The following is a 17,400-nucleotide window of genomic DNA, read 5'->3' as shown; positions in this document are numbered from 1 at the left end:
TAATTTTATAATAAAATATGACTTAGATTAAATTACTGGAATATGAGGTCTATTATCAACATTCGTAGTAAAATGCAAATGAAACAATTATTCATTGACGAATGAAAAAGGACATATTAGAATGATTAATGGTGGATGGAGAGAGTACTTTCCATACATAATTTTAGATTTTCAAAACAAAATTCTATATGTATAATTATATAGAAATAAGAAATATCTAAAATTAAGGACTCTTGTATACATGGAGACATAATAACCATAAAATAAAAAAAAGATTTAGCACACAAGGATAATGAGACATCGTAGCTAGCTAGCTAGTTAATATCCAGCCTCTTCGTATATTAAAAACCGAGATTTGAGCACATGAGAGTTGGTTTTTATGTCAACATCGATGGAGAGTTTACTATCACATTTTATTTTTTACACTTGTATTAGAAAAATAATATAATAAATAGCTAAAGTGGAGAGAGAGTAAAGTTAGAGAGAGGGTAAAGCAGATGAGAGTCTTCTCGACATTATTCTCACTCTTACTTTACTATCTCTCCACTTTAACTATTTATTATCGTTTTTTCAAAATGAGTGCAGAAAATGAAATATGACAAATTTTCAGGGATGGAGGGAGTATATGATTATGTTTTAATATATTTATAATTTTTCATGCACGATCATCTATTAGACTGTTATGTACGTGGACAAACCATCATTTTCTGGCCTGATAAAATTTCGGTAAACTTTGCTTTCCTTACAAGTGCAACTAATCTGACGTCTTAATTAAATCTTGACAAGGATCATTATATTTAATATTTATTCATAAAAAAAATGATATCATTATATTTAATATTTATTCATAAGAAAAAATGATATTGAATTATTTTTTAATCTTTTGTAAGTATAGCTAACTATAAGAAATAGTTTAGAAAGTTTCTATTCCACAATGGAAATAGTTTTTATTTGTAAGGGATGGAGTGTTGGGACTACCGCAGCAGAAGACACGGAAAACAAACAAGTCCTTACGGATCTATTTAGGTGATTATACATTCGATTCCAATTTCATGCAATTATTATAGATTTATAGATGAACACATCAAATAAACACTTAGACATGTAATTTGATGTGGATTCGATTGTTACCTCTTGATCCATCATAGGATTGATGTTGCTAGCTGCACCACCCGCAGATCCTTGATTTATCGACCACGAATCTTCCATACTATTCCCACGTCCTTGATTATTCATCCGTGTGGGCGGATCTCGAAGAATCAAATAAAAGTGATATGAGATCTAGGGAAAATCAACACAAACACGAGATTGTCTTGATCTAATCCTATGAATTAGGATAGAACAAGAACAACAACCAAAACCCTAATCTCCCACGTGCTAGGGCATGAAAATCGAGACCAAGAGGGAGGGAGGGAGAGAGAGAGCGTGCCGGTTATGGCGGCTAGGGTTAGGTTTAAGAGTGTTGTGTGTTATGTTGTGTATACTAGAGTTTCCCATCTCTTCACTATTTATACGTTTGGACTTGTTGGGCTAGGATGGGGAACCATTGAATGATTTAGATGTTGGGCTCACCCATTAGATAAATATCTAATTAAATCAAATGACTTATGATTTAATATATTATCAATGGAATATTATTTTGTTCCACTAAAGAATAATATTGCACTCCCATCTAAATCACCAAATTACAAATAACTTGGGTCCATTTTATTTTATAATATTTCTCACGTTTAAGATTATCTTAATCCATCAATTTAATTCTTTTGTCTAATACGTGACTTGAATTAAATTAATTCTCCAAAGAGTTTTCTAGTTTGAAACTTTATTTATTACTCGTGGAATAAAATTCCAACTGTGCAGATTTCTGAATAATAAATTCCTTTTTCAAACATCTCTTGGGGATTTAATCATACCACACTGAGCACGCGAATTCTATGAAATAATATTCCAATACCTTCATCTTATTCAATTACTACCACCCAAGATATCATGTTTGAGTTACGTACAAACTCTCCCATATTGATAAGTCAAAGTGACATTTGATTAAATAAACAATATTGATATTAATTTCGTAGATTAGAAAATACTAAAATTTTTGAAATATATTCTTTCAGCCGATAGCAATAAAGAATACATTTCGTATTAGATCCTTTCAATGCTTTACGACACCGGTGTTACTAATATCTTCTTAGAGCATCCGCAGCGGTAGAAGGACGGCGTCCGTCCGTCCGTCCGTGCCAGCGGCGAGGCGGAACGCTGCTCGCCGCTGCGCTCTTGCCGCTGGCGCGGCGCTGCTCTTAGCTAAGAGCACGTCCGTGCCAGCGAGCAGCTGACGTGGTAGCTCCTGATTGGCCAACGACAAATCCATTGGAATTTAATTTTTTAAAAAAAAATCAGATTTTAATTAAAAAATCCGATTAAAAATAAAAAAAATATTTTCTCAGTTCTCAAAAAATTATATCCGTTTTCTCCCCACTTTTAATTTATTTTTCAATTTTTTCCCCAAAAATACACATTTTTATCTATAAATACCCACACTTTCACACAAAATATTTCACACTACACTACACAATTCTCATCTAAATTCTCTCATTTCCATTCTTACAATTCTCAATCTTTCTTTCACTCTTACCAAAAAAATGTTCAGCTCCGGCGATCACCCCTCCGGCTCCCACGGTTGGAACCACGAATGGTTCGGTTCACAACCATTTCCTAGTCCGAAAATAAAATTTTCGGCCCCTCCTCAAACCCATAGTTCGCAAGCTCCGGGTGGCTACCGGCCTTACCCGGTCGACGACCAAGATGCCCCCGATGGGCAATACGGGTGGGCACCCGAACCACCCGTACCTAGAGCCGGAGGGAGCGGCGGCTCTCAAACTCCTACTCTTCCTACTCGTGGTATCCGCACCCCGTACACTCCGGGGAAGATGGAGCAATTAGTCAAAGCATTTTTGTCTATCTCCGAAGATCCGGAGATTGGCACGAACCAATCCGGGGACCATTTTTGGTGGCGCATCTGTCGGCGGTACAATGAAAACCGACCGGCTGGAACAATCGAGCGCAACGAGAGTATGGTGCGCAATGCCATATACAGAGCAAGCGAAGAAATTCAAAAGTTCCAGGGGTATTACCTCCAGGAAGAGCGGTCGGCGGGGAGCGACCGAAGCGAGGTCGACATCATCAGTGCCGCGTTGGCGACCTACCAATCCCAACACTACAAACCGTTCAAGTACCTCAATGTTTGGCAGGAGGTGCGTGGGCATCCGAAGTATAGGGGAGGTGTAGCATCCTCCTCTAGCTCCTCCGGCAAACGATCGAGGTCGGTATCCCTATCCGACGCCGGCTCCGATGAGGTGTCCACCCAGTTCGCCGGAGCTAACTTGGGTAGCCCCGACGCCGGCCCGAGTAGTTCCCAACACCGGCCACAAGGAAGGAAGAAGTCGACGCCCAACAGTCGTCGCGCCGCGACTCCATTCGCCCCCGCTCCCTTTGTGCCACCTCAACCCCCCACCAACTCATTGTGGGGGGTTTTGGCCCAACTCAATTTGGCCGATAGGTCAAATATGACCCCCGAGCAACTTTGATCGCATGTGGCAATGATACGGGGTCTCCAAAGAACATTGGAGGTAGAGCCGGATGAATAGTCTTCCACGGGGGTATTTTAGCCTTTAATTATGTAATTTTTAATTTTTAGGATTTTAATTATGTAATTTTTAATTTTTAGAATTTTAATTATGTAAGTTTTAATTTTTTTGTAATTTGTAATAATTTTCCAGGTATTTTTAATGCATTTTAGTTTTGTGGAAATGTTTTTATTTAAATTGAATAATAGAATGGTGGGACCCTTGAGTTTGTCCTTGCGGAAGAGCACGGATGTGGGTATTGTGCTCTTGCCTAAGAGCAGGGAGTAAAAAAGTAATAAAAGTGGGTCCGGACCCACATCCGTGCTCGTTGGCAAGAACACAGATGGGGATGCTCTTAGGTAAGAGAGAATTATCACAAACACCGCAACCATACCAATAGGTAGCCAAAGCTTATCTAGGTTGTGAATACGTTTTTCTTCTTACTACATCTGGCCAAGTCCCCTACTGAAAAACTCATGAGGATTCATCGAATTTCCCTACTTTGACCTTCTTAGTAAGAAGCCTTAGACTTGTTTATTATATTTCAATAAATAAACCATTATATTATATTATTTATTCTCATAGTTAGGTAAACAAGTGGACGTGGCGTTTCTCGTATACATGCACAAGCTGACTGTACAAAGGCATGTACGCTCGAAGAATCTTTTAGTATACAAACCCCAACATGGAGGTAGTATCAAATTAAAGATAGTTTTATAAATATTCCAACAAATTCTCAATTGCATATGTTCAGACGATGGTCAAATAATAAAATTTTATAATTTTTATTTCAAATATTGTATATATGTTGATAAAAAAAATTTTGTCAACAAATGCATCAAACAATTTTAATATATTGCATGTAAAATATCAATTAAACTAGGATGATAATTTCATATACTTGTATTGAAATACTCATGTTATTGTATTGATATTTTTAGTTATACACTATGATATAAGAAAAATCACAAAAATGATCACATTATGACAGATTGACGATCTTACCATTCTGTTGATATTTTGTCTACCATTTATTGAAAACCGTGAGATTTAATTTCATCCACTTATTTTAACAGCTAATGATATAAAAATTGATCTTAATTATGCGAAATACTATATGCCTTTTAACCTAACCTTTACAAATAAATTTTATATTTTGATAGGGTAGGACTATGGAAAAATTACTTTTTAAACCTAAAAATTAAGTACTATGGAAACATCGCATTTATAAAGTCACTGTATTAACGCTGACCGTAACCAATATTTCGAAAAACAATTCCTGTCATAAGGTTTAAATCTTGATACTACACTCTTCCAACAAATGCGATTTCTCCATAGTAGACATTAATGATCGAAGGGCTAAAAATAGTTTTATGTTCTTACGATAAAAATAATTAACTTCTTTCATATTTATTTATATTAGAAGAAAAAAGGACAAGCAGTTTCATCATTTAAGTTAGGCAGATATAGTTTTATATCTATTGTACTCTTTACATAGAAATTCTATATAACTATTAATAGCAATTATTATTCTCTGCTTTACCTGTGTTATATGGATGGTGCATGTTGATTTAAATGATGATATTTTCTAAAAGTTGATATATAGATGGTCACGATTCATCTAAACAATGTCCGATGACAAAAATCTATTGTAAAACATATATAGCGTAATTATAATTTTGATTTCTCAGCCGTTTCGCAAAAATTGGTCAAATTTCATTTTGATACCGTCATATTATATTCGATATCTCAATTCATGGATTTCGTATATTTCGGAGACACGATTTTTCAATTTCGGAAATAAATGAGCTAGGGACATGCAGAAATACCCTAAGAAACATAGATGTTGGTACACAAATTGCAGTACTAGAGTTCCCTAAGAAAAGGCTTATTGTCTTTCAGTTTCACGTACTCCCTCCATCCTAAGATATTAGACTAATTTCTTTTGGCAAAAGAATTTAGGAGGAATTGTTTAGTGGTGTAAGTGGGGTGGGTAATAAAGTAGATTTTTACCATAAATAGAAATGACTCAAATATGTTAGGACAACCAAAATGGTATACGAGTCTAATATCTTGGGACATATGGAGTACTATGTTGATAGTCGTATTTTAATTTGGGTTGTACTTGTATGTACGTAGACAGAGTACTGTTGGGGCGGCCTATGATTCATTGTATTAAACTTGTAACATTACTACTCACCAATCTCAGTAGGTGGAAGTTGTGCAATGTTAAAGTCTCTATATACATAATGTTTGACATGCCCAACTTGTTCCCAAATGTAATAAAAGTTTGAAGTAATGTTTGTCATCCACCATTAATATAAGTCTCCACCCTATCTCCCTCCATTTTCAACTCACAAAACATGGATGTTATAGACTTGTTTTCCTCTCTCCTCTTCCTCCTCCCACTCTCCTACTTCCTGTGGACCGCCTACGACCGCCGCCGCTGCTACATCCTCGACTACGAGTGCTACAAGCCCGGCGACGAGAGGAAGCTCAGCACCAAATTCTCCGGCGAGGTCATCCACCGCAACAAACAACTCGGCCTCTACGAGTACAAATTCCTCCTGAAGACCATCGTCAGCTCCGGCATCGGCGAGGAGACCTACGCCCCGCAGATGGTCTTCGACGGCCGCGAGGCCTCCGCCACGCTGGACGACGGCCTCCTCGAGATGGACGAGTTCTTCCTCGACAGCATCGCCGCCCTGCTCAAGCGCACCGCCATCCCCGCCTCCGACATCGACCTCCTCGTCGTCAACATCTCCATGCTCTCCACCGCCCCGTCCCTCTCCGCGCGCATCATCAACCTCTACAAGATGAGGGACGACGTCAAGGTCTACAACCTCACCGGAATGGGCTGCAGTGCCAGCGTCGTCGCCATCAACGTCGTAGAGAACGTCTTCAAAACTCGGAAGAACTCAATAGCCATGGTGGTCACGTCCGAATCCCTTAGCCCCAACTGGTAATAGAAACCAACCGACTTTTATATTATTGTTTCAGTTTTCTATTTATACTGATGTGAGATATTGTTATGCTAGGTATCTGGGCAAAGACCGGTCAAAGATGCTAGCAAACGGCCTATTCCGGACCGGAGGCTGCGCTCTCATCCTAACGAACAAGCCATCGTTAAAGGAAAAGGCCATGTTCAAGCTGAAAACCCTCGTCCGGACCCACCACGGCGCCAGCGACGAGGCGTACGGGTGCTGCGAGCAGAAGGAGGATGACCACGGCTTCGTGGGCGTCCACCTCGGGAAGAATCTACCGAAGGCGGCCACGCGGGCGTTCATAGACAATTTGAAGGAGATAGCGCCGAAGATCCTCCCCATGCGCGAGCTGATCCGGTTCCTGACGGCGAAGAATCTCCGGAAACTGCGGCAGAGATGGAACAAGGCGGCGGCGGGGAAGGCGGCGATGATCAACTTCAAGAGCGGGGTAGACCACTTCTGCCTGCACACGGGGGGGAAGGCGGTGATCGATGCGATAGGGCAGAACTTGGGGTTGAGTGAGTATGACGTGGAGCCGGCGAGGATGACGCTGCACCGGTTCGGGAACACGTCGGCGAGTAGCCTTTGGTACGTGCTGGCGTACATGGAGGCGAAGAAGAGGCTGAAGAAGGGAGACAAGGTGTTCATGATCAGTTTTGGGGCAGGGTTCAAGTGCAACAGCTGTGTTTGGGAGGTTGTCAGGGATTTGAATGGTAATAATGTGTGGAAGAGTTTCATTGATTGCTATCCGAAGAAGAATTTGACCAATCCTTTCTTTGATAAATTTGGATGGCTTCAGGATGCGGATGATAACTTCAACATTCCACATGATTATCAGATTCCGGAGTGATATCTCTTTTATGTTTTTAATGATTTCTTTTATTTTAGTATACGTGTGTTTTAGTTTTTATTTTATTTTTCTGATCCCTTCCGTTGGAATTGTTTGTTTTCATAGAGGTGATTTGATGGATGAAGTGGAAGATACTAACCACTTTTGGACATGGAATTTGTACCCTATAATATATTCATACGATTATTTAAAAATACTTGTCCGTCATTAAGTGACTTATTTTTTATTTTTCATCTTCCCACAAATAAATGTCACATTTTACCTTTATCATATTTGGTAAGTAAATCACTAACTCATTTAACTCATATTTTATTATAAAATCAATATACTCTATTTTATTAGAGTATATATGAAAGTAAGTATCATGTTCTACTAATTTTTTCTATCCATTTTACTTTATAAAGTCTAACCATGCTTAAAACTTGTACCGGTCAAATATGAGACATTTAATCGCACGGAGGGAGTAACTGTTATAGCTATATGATGTGCTTATATATTTTTTTCTTAGTGTTCCCACGGGGCTTATACGTTTATTGGAAAAGTCGAAAGGGATATCTGTGACGCAAAACTTAATTTTGGGGCCCCTATGTCTCTATTTCAGTGTTTTAAGTAGGACTCATGATATGAATATCTCATTTTGTGTGATAGATGCATAGTTAAATTGAGGAATTTATTAAAGGGAAAGCTATAGTCTCTCCCTATCCGTTTTCTACACTATGCACTTAGATTTATGACCCTTCGACTTTCTGATATAGGCCACTCTAGGGCATGACACGAACAATACGATACCTGTATATCTTTGAGTTAAACAGATATCCACGTCTTTAATCAAAGTTTCTAAGGTGCACGTGCTGTAAACACACCCACATATGACAGTCAGTAAATAGACACAACAAATGCGAACAAGTTGTAGGAGTAGTTAATTTGTATCCTTCCAAAAATAAATGCACAAACTTAATTCATTATTCAACTTTCGTGTAGGAAATACTTAATTTGCTATTTTATCCAAAAAATGTGTGCAGCTTAACTAGTAATCTGAACGTAAAAACAGAATATATTAATCAATTTTCAATAAATTTCGATTAGTACTAATATTTTTCAATCCGCCCACAGTTATTGCAGGATGCAAAAATGCATCAATTATACTCAGATCAGGTTCTAAAATTTAATACTATTTGAAATAGAGTATTAGAGGTGAATATGAAGCGGTTAATATGTGGTGACGTACAATTAATAATGAAGATCGATTAATCCTTTATTTACTTTAGGAAAGCTAGTATTTATATTTACTTTAACTAACAAGCCTCGCCTGATGCACGAATAAAAGTCTTAAACACTAGATTTTGTCTTTTGTATCAAAATTAATGAAAATTTTGGTGTCCAACTTTCAAATTGGTAGAATACCACTAATTTGCAATTGTCTCTGCCTTTTGTATATTTCGTCATTGATATGCACAAGAAAGATTAGTCTATTTGAGATGCATGGATTGTTCAAATTGCATACATTTTCTTGAAATCAACATCAGAATCAGAGAGCGCCGGTATCGACCAGGATCTGGAGCCTCGAGAGCTCTTCCTTCTCAAACTCCTCTTGTTCTTCGCCTCAATCCGATGCACAACCACCCAATAACACATGGTGCCTAACGTCGTCGCCAGTATGGTGGTTCCGATCACCGCCACCCCAATCGCCAGCCACCTCTCCTGCCTCCCCACCACTATAAACGCCAGCGCCATATACGCCACCGAGATGAGCACGCATGCCAGCCACATGAGCTTGTTGATGATCGCCATCATCTGCTTCTTCGCCTTGCGCTCGATCACCACCACCGACGTCTGCACCACCACCACCGCCAGCGATATGAACAGCGCGAACGAGTCGAACAGGAAGAAGATGAGGAACGGTAGCTGCGGCGCTATGTTAGCCTCTCCCAGGGACACCCCCGGGGCGAGCTCCTGCAGGTCGTCCGCGTACTGCCCCGGGACAGTGAAGATGGCCGCGAACGCCACTGTGGCAATGAGCACCGCCACCACCGTGGTCGAGTTGATGGCGTTGTTCAGCCCTTCCGCGTGCATCTTGTCGAGCCGCTTCGCAATCCCCTGCACTCGCCTCCTCGTCTGCCGCGTGTGCTCCAGCTGGTCGTGGACCTCGTGCTTGATGTCGCTCACCGTCTGCTTTAGCTCGCGCGCCCGCCTTGCTGGCACGGGCTTGATTTTCTTCACGCTCACCACGCCGTACTCCTCCAGGATGGCCGCTGCCTCTCCCTGCGCGAGCTTCTCTGCAGTGTCCATGGCTGTTTCGTTCGACTTGTTCACTAGCTTCGTGTCTGTTTCTTTCCGGTCAAGCAGCATCTTCACAATCTGCAGAGAATTTCTTAGAGAAGTGAAATTACTATATAAGTCTGATGCGTCAGTCCTCCTATCACCATTTGATTTTATGCCGGAATCCTATGGATTCCTATCAGATACTTCACCTGAGCTCTGCCTTTGCGAGTGGCGATGTGCAAAGCAGTGTTTCCTTTAGTGTCGAGCATATTGATGGTGGAGGGATCGGCCGTGATAAGCTTTTCAACCACGTGAGTATTGTGGCCTTTAGCGGCCATGTGGAGTGCAGTCTGGCCCTTGGTATCGGTTCGTGTAGTGATCCGGGGCTCCTTCTCCAGAAGGACGTCGACAACGCCTAAATGCCCGTTCCTGGCTGCAGAATGGAGTGCTGTTTTGCCATTGCTTTTGGCTATAGTAGCCAGATTTCTCTCCCACCCCAACAAGTACTCCACTATATCCATGTGCCCTTGCGCTGCCGCTGTATGCAGAGCTGTCGTGTTCGATGAATCAACCGTCATAGATAGCTCCGGATGCAACTCCATCAACACCTTCACCACTCCTGCAACACACAAAACTATTAGTACCACTACTTACCCCAAAAAAAGGATAAAAGGGGTCAAAACAAAATAAATGTATCACCCAAATCGCCTTGCTTGGCAGCAATGTGGAGGGCATCAAATCCATTCTTGGCTTTGATTCCTGCATCGGCTAAAGAGTAGTGGCTGATCATCTCCCGCACCACCTCAAAGTAGCCATACTCTGCAGCAACAAACAACGGCGTCTCACCAGCTGAGTTCTGCTTTGACAGTAAAGCACTAAGCTCCTCCTCTCCCTCAGCACCATCAATGATGCTCCTAATAGCCACAATCTGCCCTGCTCTAGCCGCAGAATGCAGCGCTGTGTCTTCCCGTTTCCCGGTCAGTTGCTTCACCATCTTCTTCCGGGGGTTGGCAGGAGCCTCCATGTTTACTCTTACACAATCTTCAACCCCCTTCCCTTATCTATTGTCAAAATATCCTTTTCTTCCTCCCCTCAAACACCCAAATCAGAAAAAACATATTTCACCTACATTCAATCAACAACCCTCATTACAATAATCAACAATGCACTCAATGTGGAAAGCTGTCTGTTTTTGCCAAAATACACCAATTCTTGGACCTGTCCAACATACATCAAATTAGCTTTTTTCAAACTTGTTCACTTTTCTTTTTTAATTCAATCAACAACATCACATTTCCCTTTTTTCCTTGTTGGATCAGATATATACTATATTCATGCAACAAAAAAGAAAGCCTAAAAGCATTTTACCTTGGTCATGAAGAAAGAGGCACCTTTTTCTGCCCTGCCTTCTCTCAACACCGCAAAAGGGCTACTAGAGATATGTTTTTCATAAAAAAGAGCAAAAACAAACCGTAGTAATGTTGGGGAAAGATCAAGATTTGGGTGCTATTTTTCTTGTTTTTTCTTCTTCTATTGTTTAAGAAAGAAAAACAGAGAAATCTTTGAGGGAAAGGAAACAATTTGCAAGAGGTTAAGGGAATGGGGCCACAAAAGGCACATGTATGCAACAAAAACTTTAGAGAAACATATAAATTATATATATATATATATATATATATATATATATATATATATATATATATATATATATATATATATATATATATGTTTGTGTGTGATGCACTGAATCAGATTCAGAGCTCTTAATGAAGAAGGGTGAATTCTAAAAAGGATGGCCATTGTAAAGGTGATAATGAGGAGGTGAATGTCTTAGATTAATATTGCTATTATTACAGTTATTTTATTTTTATATTATTTCAATAATGTTTGTTGTCGTGAGAAATATGATATGGTTCTAATAAGTAATATAATAATCAATGAATGATCAGAAAAAAAGAATAATAATTCATTTTTCTCAAATGGAGTAATAAGGAAACCAATAAACGGTAATAACAGAACGCACGTTCTGTATGTTTTACCAATCACTGCATTTGGGTGTATTTTGTTTTGGGAAATGTGAAGTACATAGTCATGTAATTATAGTATAGAGTTTTTGTGTATGTTTTTACAACATATACCAATGTAAAATCCCAAAATCAATATCACTGTAATTTTCATGTTGCATATAAAACGGAATTTTCTTGTCCCCTTCTACACACTTTAAATTGGTTATCATTCACAAAATATTGACTTGTCTACACCCTCTTTTTTTACTACTACAAATATAAACATCTAAGGCAATTATTAAAATAAATGCTTGGTGCCAATATTATTGTACGACAATGAGAATACTGAATGACAATACCAACGCCGCTAATTGCATCACGATCATTAATTACTTTTCCCTCCATTCCTTCATCCGTTCCTTCTTAATTGTAGCATTTTTTTGGCGCAAAGATTAAGAATAGTGTGTTAAGAGAATCCGCAATAGCGGACGTCCATACGGACGAGCGACCGGCTAGTGGCTTGTCCGTCGCGGACGTCCACGTCGGCGAGCGGACGACGGACATCTGTGACGGACAAGAGGTTGTCCGTGGTGGGAGGCACTCGTCTGTGCGCTCTTCCGCTATTGTGGTCAGGCGATGGACGAGAGCATTTTTCTATTTTTTTAATGAAATTATTATTGCACTTTCTCTGTCCTTATTCGTGTCGAAATTTTAATTCCATATTTGTGAATTTGTTATTATTGTGTTAGGCTATTGGGATGTCCTAGTGCTAGGCTATTATTGTGCAGTTGGATGTCCTAGTGACGTGGTAGGAGGTGTTTTTGGATGTCCTAGTGCTAGACTATTGGGATGTTCGTCCTATTGTGGATGCTCTAAGTGGAAGGTGAATAAAGTAAGAGAGTGTAAAATAAGAGGGATTGAGCAAAAATAAAGTACTTCCTCCGTCCCTAAAGAATATGCACTTTAGGGACGACCAGGGGCGGACGCAGAAATAAATAACGATAAGGGCTATGATTTCTAAATTTTGTTTTAAAGTATATTTTTGGGTGTTTTAGCTTATTTATAAGGGCTTTTATATACTAATTTGCCATAAATTTAGACAAATTTTAAATATTTATAAAAGAAAAAAGATTAAAAAACCATTTTGTTAAGGGCTTTAGCCCCACCCTAAGTATATATGGATCCGCCCCTGGGGACGACACTAGTTTTAATGTAAAATTGGTAAAGTAAAAGAGATGTAGAAAGAAAAGGTAATTAAAGTATTGGTAGTGGAGAATGAGTTTCACCTTAATAGAGAGAAAAAACTTTTCAAAATTAGAATGTGCATATTCTTGTGGGACAAATTAAAAAGGAAATAGTGCATATTCTTGTGGAACGAATGGAGTAAAAGAGAAGGAAATTATTGCCAAAAATAGAAATGACTCAATTAAGTTGGAACTTCACAAAATAGAAAAATGACTCTATTAACATAGAAAAGAGAGAGTACCACCAAAGTGAAAATATGATAAAAAAAATCCAAATCTTGAACATCTTGAACATTTTGTTAGTGCGAAATGTGCATCGACAATTTAATTTTCTCTTTCTTAATAGTTAAGACGAACTTTTCATTTTGAAACCAGCCGAACTTTTATTATATTTTGATGATAAGTTAAGCAATAGCAAATCAAGAGATTCTTTGATTCTTAAATCTAGCAAAACCGAACAACCTTATATTACTACCAGTTTATAATAAAGCAAAGCAGGCATGTGCGTCCCATTCCCAAATTAAAATATTACAGATTTAACAAATAATTAGCGATTCTATTTTAGTGGGCACACTTCTCTTGACATCAAATTATTGTAGCATCGATCAATGCCCTATTAACGTGAAGGATGCTCGTGATAGTTAGTAGTACTACTAATTGAAGTGGTAAATTGGGATTTCGGAAAATCTTGGTTTGAGGGTATCCAAATTTAGCCCATTATGTATCTCATATCTGCAACCATTGGAGCCACCTTGGGGTATGGAGGGAGCATGGGGGCCATGAGCCCTCAACCATTTTGAAAACATCTAGAACTATTTTAATAAATATTTATTATAATTAGAATATATTTATGGAAGCATATTGTGTCTTGCGTTTGGGCCGGGCACGAGCTTGCTGGGCTGTGGATAGAGAGTGAGATGGGCTTACTGCGCATGGGCTTGATCGGCCGAGTTGCGGCTGCAACTGGAGGAGGCCAAGCTCAGAATCAAAATTTGAGAGGCGTGGCTGGCTGAAGGTGGTTTTCCGGCAACAAAACTTGATATCAATGAGGCGGTTATGCAGAAGCTGTGAGAGAAAGTCAAGAGGTGAGATGGAGGAGTGAGGGAGAAAAACGAGGGAAAGAAAGTGTGGTTGGAGACAATGAAGCGTAGTTTAGTTGGTAAGACGCATCTTCTCTATCCCAATAGGTTGGAGGTTCGAGTTATCATTGAAATAATGGTGTACCATTATTATCTTTAATTAAAAGAAAAATTAAAAAATGTAGTGGATGTTCATAGGATGAAGTGGTGTCTTTAATTTATTTATTTTTAATTGGAAAGCTAAGTTTTTATGTCTACTACGAATCAATGTTAAATATATGCATACGTAGCATCAACTCGATTAATATTGTGCTTGTTGTGATTTAGTTTGTCTTTTTCCTGACGCAGTACCTAATTTAAGCTCTTGTTCAACAGTATTTATTTGAAATATATTATGAACTGAAAGTCTATGCCAACGTGCAAATGTGATTGTCGACATAATATAGACGTGAGAGTTGCGTACCATTTAATTGGATGTCTAATCATGGACTTAATTATTGCAGGTTATGAATATGTCAAAGCATTTAATTAGCCCCACTTTGAAATTGGATAATTTATCCGATTAACATAATGAAATCTCGATTCTCCATGCTATTAATATGGCTTGACTTTCTATGTACATATAAAAAAAATTTATAACATAAAAAAGTTTATACAAATCAGGTCAAACAATCAAAAATATTTTAAAGTGGTAAAAATAAATGTACTGAATTGCAGACAATTAAGCAGTAGGTCTTATTTGAATGAGCACAAGACAAACATGCTTTTCCACATTCATCCAAAACAAAACAAAATACTGTACTTAATTATATAACAGAAATAAAATTGATGTTCTCTTTTTCTACTAACTCAAGTGCAATACGATGAGGGATGAAACTATGGTGGTGAACACCATTTCCAGAATGTTCTTCCTCGTCCTGAAGGAAGAGTTTGCCTTCGTACTTGTCACCGAATTCGTGCACGATGAATTCGACGTACACAGCTGTGGATTTCCGCTCACCCTATACATTTTATTTGCACCACAACATTAATATTTATTAGAATCATTAAGTTGGTGATAGAGATAAATAAGCTTGTTTCTTCATACTTCTAATTTTCTATTAAACTAAATTCGCGTTTTTCGTCAAATTATTATTCAAAACTATAGTTTTCATTTATTGTGGACTGAGATTAATATCTAGTTAAGTAGGAGTACATGACTAGTTAGTGAAGTTACCGTAAAATTAGGTCCTTTTTAGTTGATAATGAGGCTGGAATGGTACCACTGAAACGGTTATGTTCGAGATTCCTGCAGGAAAAAACATAAAACAAAAAAAGGTAAATATATGGCCTTTTAATTTGTAGACGATGATAATTTATTTCATGATTTTCGCTTGCAACTTACAATATTTGGAGGTTGGGCAACAACCCAAGAAATTCAGGAATTTTCGCACTCAAGCTGTTATTTGAAAGATTTCTGCAAATCAAACCATATTAGGAATGAGTCTAAAGAGAATTTTAAAAATAAATAAAGAAAATGGAAGCATTAATATAGTTGTCTAACATAGTATGAAGAGCAATCATGGAACTAAAATCCGGTTACAACTGCTAAAGAAGCCTGCCAAAGAAATCGCATATTTATAGTAAGTATTCATTACAACTGCTAATAAAATGTTGGAATGTAAATTACTTACAGTGTTGTCACTCTATCACCGTCGCATTTGACCCAATCCCAGCTATAAAGTTTGGGAAGACATGGATCGCCGCCCCAGTTTTTCAACAAACGGAACGCTTCTTGCAGTGAAGCTAACCCCTCAACTGAATTATAAGCAATGGTGACTTTGATCAGAAACAGTATAAAAGGAAAAAGTGAAAGAATGCAGATTAATTCTGACCATCTTCGGTTCGAGTGCCGTTGTCGAGCGGGAAATCTCCGATGATAAAGACTTCCATTGCATTGACGAGGGGCGGGAGCGTAGAGTTTTCAGTGGGGACTAGAGTAAAGGAGTTGTTTGCCGATAGTGTCATGTTGCTGTTATACTTCAGCGTGCAGTTTTCATAAGGCGGGGAAAAAGGGATCGGTTATGGGCTCGTTGTCCTTGTAGAATGAGAACATTCGAGTTTCGTTGGGCCCGAGGCGAGCAACCTCGGAGAAGTACCAGTTTACGTAGACAGAAGAATTAACCTCGGCGAACAAAGTTATCTACTCATTTATAAAAGAATCATACCTTATGGTTTCATCAGTGCCAAAAGCCAACCTTCTCCTTGTGTTAAATGTCCTTGTAAGCACCGAGACCTTTATACATGTCGGAGTCGAGACTCCTGACTTCGAGAGCCGATATGTAGGGAAACTGGTCTGCTTCGTACTGGGAAACGCACACGCTGATGGACTCCTTGGTCGTGGTGTAGATCACCTCGTAACGGGCCCGCTGTTATTCACGTAAGCCCAGTAGTAGCTGTCTAACGTCAGATCAAAGGCCGGAGGGGAGTTCTTGCCGTCGTAGTTCCCTTTAGAAGAAGGTGGCGTGTACGAGGACACTCCTTGCTTGACGGAGTTGATGCTTGCTCTGATTCCTGAACACTCTCAGCGTGTCCATCACTCGGTTGTAGGAGTTGGAAGGCTGCACGGAACGGGATTCGCCTGTGTTTATGTAATCATCGTCGCCGGTCCAGAAGATCCCGTTCTCGTCTTTGTATGTCGCAGATGACCCGCAGTCGATGCAGATGAAACTGCATGATCAAACAAACGAGTTATAGAGTAAGACCCTTCTAAATGTGGTTTATATATTTTCATTTTATTCATGTGCTTGGTATGAGAAATTAAATTTTAAAAAAATGTCATTCCTATCTTTATTCTATTTCACTTTCATGAAACCATAGGAGCTAGGTAATAACTTTCATGATATAGTTATTACTTACCATTTGCTGCTAAAGATAGGCTGCATAGAGCTAAGAGCACACAGGTGATCAATGGCAGATTAGCCATGCTTGAATTGCACTTATCTTCACAGTTTTGAGGGGAACTATATACTAACAGAGAGCTGAAATTATTTCTTTATTATAATCTAAAGGTACAACCGTCTCAAAAATCAACTAGAGCATAATCTATAATTCTCCAAATTTTTAGATCGATAAATAACGCACAATTTGTACATAAGTCAATGCTAATTTTTGCATGGAGTCAATTACAAGTGGTGATATTTAAGTTTTTCAAAGTCAACATAAAACATGGCCAGTTTTTTCACACGTTGAGAAGTGCACCACCCTCCTCTTGGCTCAAAGTGTAATTCTTTCAAAATCAACGTTGAAGGGTTCGTTTGTAAATGTGGCAGCATCCAATACAAAGGTACTATGTAATCATGGATGCGATGGC

The 17,400-nt window shown here is 38.9% G+C and overlaps 3 protein-coding genes across 4 annotated transcripts; 1 reads left to right on the top strand and 2 right to left on the bottom strand.

Moving 5' to 3' along the window:
* The first annotated feature begins 5,879 nt into the window (after positions 1 to 5,879).
* On the top strand, positions 5,880 to 7,651 carry LOC121760795 (3-ketoacyl-CoA synthase 12-like). Its single transcript, XM_042156413.1, has 2 exons — positions 5,880 to 6,585; positions 6,662 to 7,651. Exons 1-2 carry the CDS (start codon positions 5,987 to 5,989, stop codon positions 7,455 to 7,457), a joined length of 1,395 nt encoding a protein of 464 aa, XP_042012347.1. The 5' UTR covers positions 5,880 to 5,986; the 3' UTR covers positions 7,458 to 7,651.
* A 1,119-nt stretch (positions 7,652 to 8,770) lies between these two features.
* LOC121768545 (ankyrin repeat-containing protein At5g02620-like) lies at positions 8,771 to 11,310 on the bottom strand. 2 transcript variants are annotated; one of them, XM_042165086.1, is made up of 4 exons: positions 11,088 to 11,310; positions 10,419 to 10,937; positions 9,929 to 10,338; positions 8,771 to 9,815 (listed from the first exon to the last, which is right to left on the bottom strand). In XM_042165086.1, the coding sequence occupies exons 2-4, from the start codon at positions 10,741 to 10,743 to the stop codon at positions 8,949 to 8,951; spliced, it is 1,602 nt and encodes a 533-aa protein (XP_042021020.1). In that variant the 5' UTR covers positions 10,744 to 10,937; positions 11,088 to 11,310; the 3' UTR covers positions 8,771 to 8,948. The 2 variants fall into 2 exon arrangements, with proteins under 2 accessions (XP_042021020.1, XP_042021026.1); XM_042165092.1 differs by having other exon boundaries at positions 10,419 to 10,844.
* A 3,402-nt stretch (positions 11,311 to 14,712) lies between these two features.
* On the bottom strand, positions 14,713 to 17,131 carry LOC121770285 (putative leucine-rich repeat receptor-like protein kinase At2g19210). Its single transcript, XM_042167042.1, has 6 exons — positions 16,947 to 17,131; positions 15,923 to 16,757; positions 15,722 to 15,845; positions 15,433 to 15,504; positions 15,265 to 15,336; positions 14,713 to 15,049 (listed from the first exon to the last, which is right to left on the bottom strand). The coding sequence occupies exons 2-6, from the start codon at positions 16,053 to 16,055 to the stop codon at positions 14,893 to 14,895; spliced, it is 558 nt and encodes a 185-aa protein (XP_042022976.1). The 5' UTR covers positions 16,056 to 16,757; positions 16,947 to 17,131; the 3' UTR covers positions 14,713 to 14,892.
* Positions 17,132 to 17,400: the final 269 nt, after the last annotated feature.

This window comes from Salvia splendens, chromosome 2, assembly GCF_004379255.2.
Source record: "Salvia splendens isolate huo1 chromosome 2, SspV2, whole genome shotgun sequence".
Lineage (NCBI taxonomy): Eukaryota > Viridiplantae > Streptophyta > Magnoliopsida > Lamiales > Lamiaceae > Salvia > Salvia splendens.
This window is presented reverse-complemented; position numbering and strand designations above follow the sequence as displayed.

What these genes read in the sequence shown, in the direction of transcription:
- LOC121760795 (XM_042156413.1), top strand. Translation starts at nt 5,987, where the DNA reads ATGGATGTTATAGACTTGTTTTCCTCTCTCCTCTTCCTCCTCCCACTC. An exon ending in GAATCCCTTAGCCCCAACTG is followed by an intron (nt 6,586 to 6,661) that starts GTAATAGAAACC and finishes TTGTTATGCTAG; the next exon opens with GTATCTGGGCAAAGACCGGT.
- LOC121768545 (XM_042165086.1), bottom strand. Translation starts at nt 10,743, where the DNA reads ATGGAGGCTCCTGCCAACCCCCGGAAGAAGATGGTGAAGCAACTGACC. An exon ending in TGCCAAGCAAGGCGATTTGG is followed by an intron (nt 10,339 to 10,418) that starts GTGATACATTTA and finishes TGTGTGTTGCAG; the next exon opens with GAGTGGTGAAGGTGTTGATG. An exon ending in CTCGCAAAGGCAGAGCTCAG is followed by an intron (nt 9,816 to 9,928) that starts GTGAAGTATCTG and finishes AATTCTCTGCAG; the next exon opens with ATTGTGAAGATGCTGCTTGA.
- LOC121770285 (XM_042167042.1), bottom strand. Translation starts at nt 16,055, where the DNA reads ATGACACTATCGGCAAACAACTCCTTTACTCTAGTCCCCACTGAAAAC. An exon ending in CGGCACTCGAACCGAAGATG is followed by an intron (nt 15,846 to 15,922) that starts GTCAGAATTAAT and finishes CTTATAATTCAG; the next exon opens with TTGAGGGGTTAGCTTCACTG. An exon ending in AAAAAGGACCTAATTTTACG is followed by an intron (nt 15,050 to 15,264) that starts GTAACTTCACTA and finishes TAAAATGTATAG; the next exon opens with GGTGAGCGGAAATCCACAGC.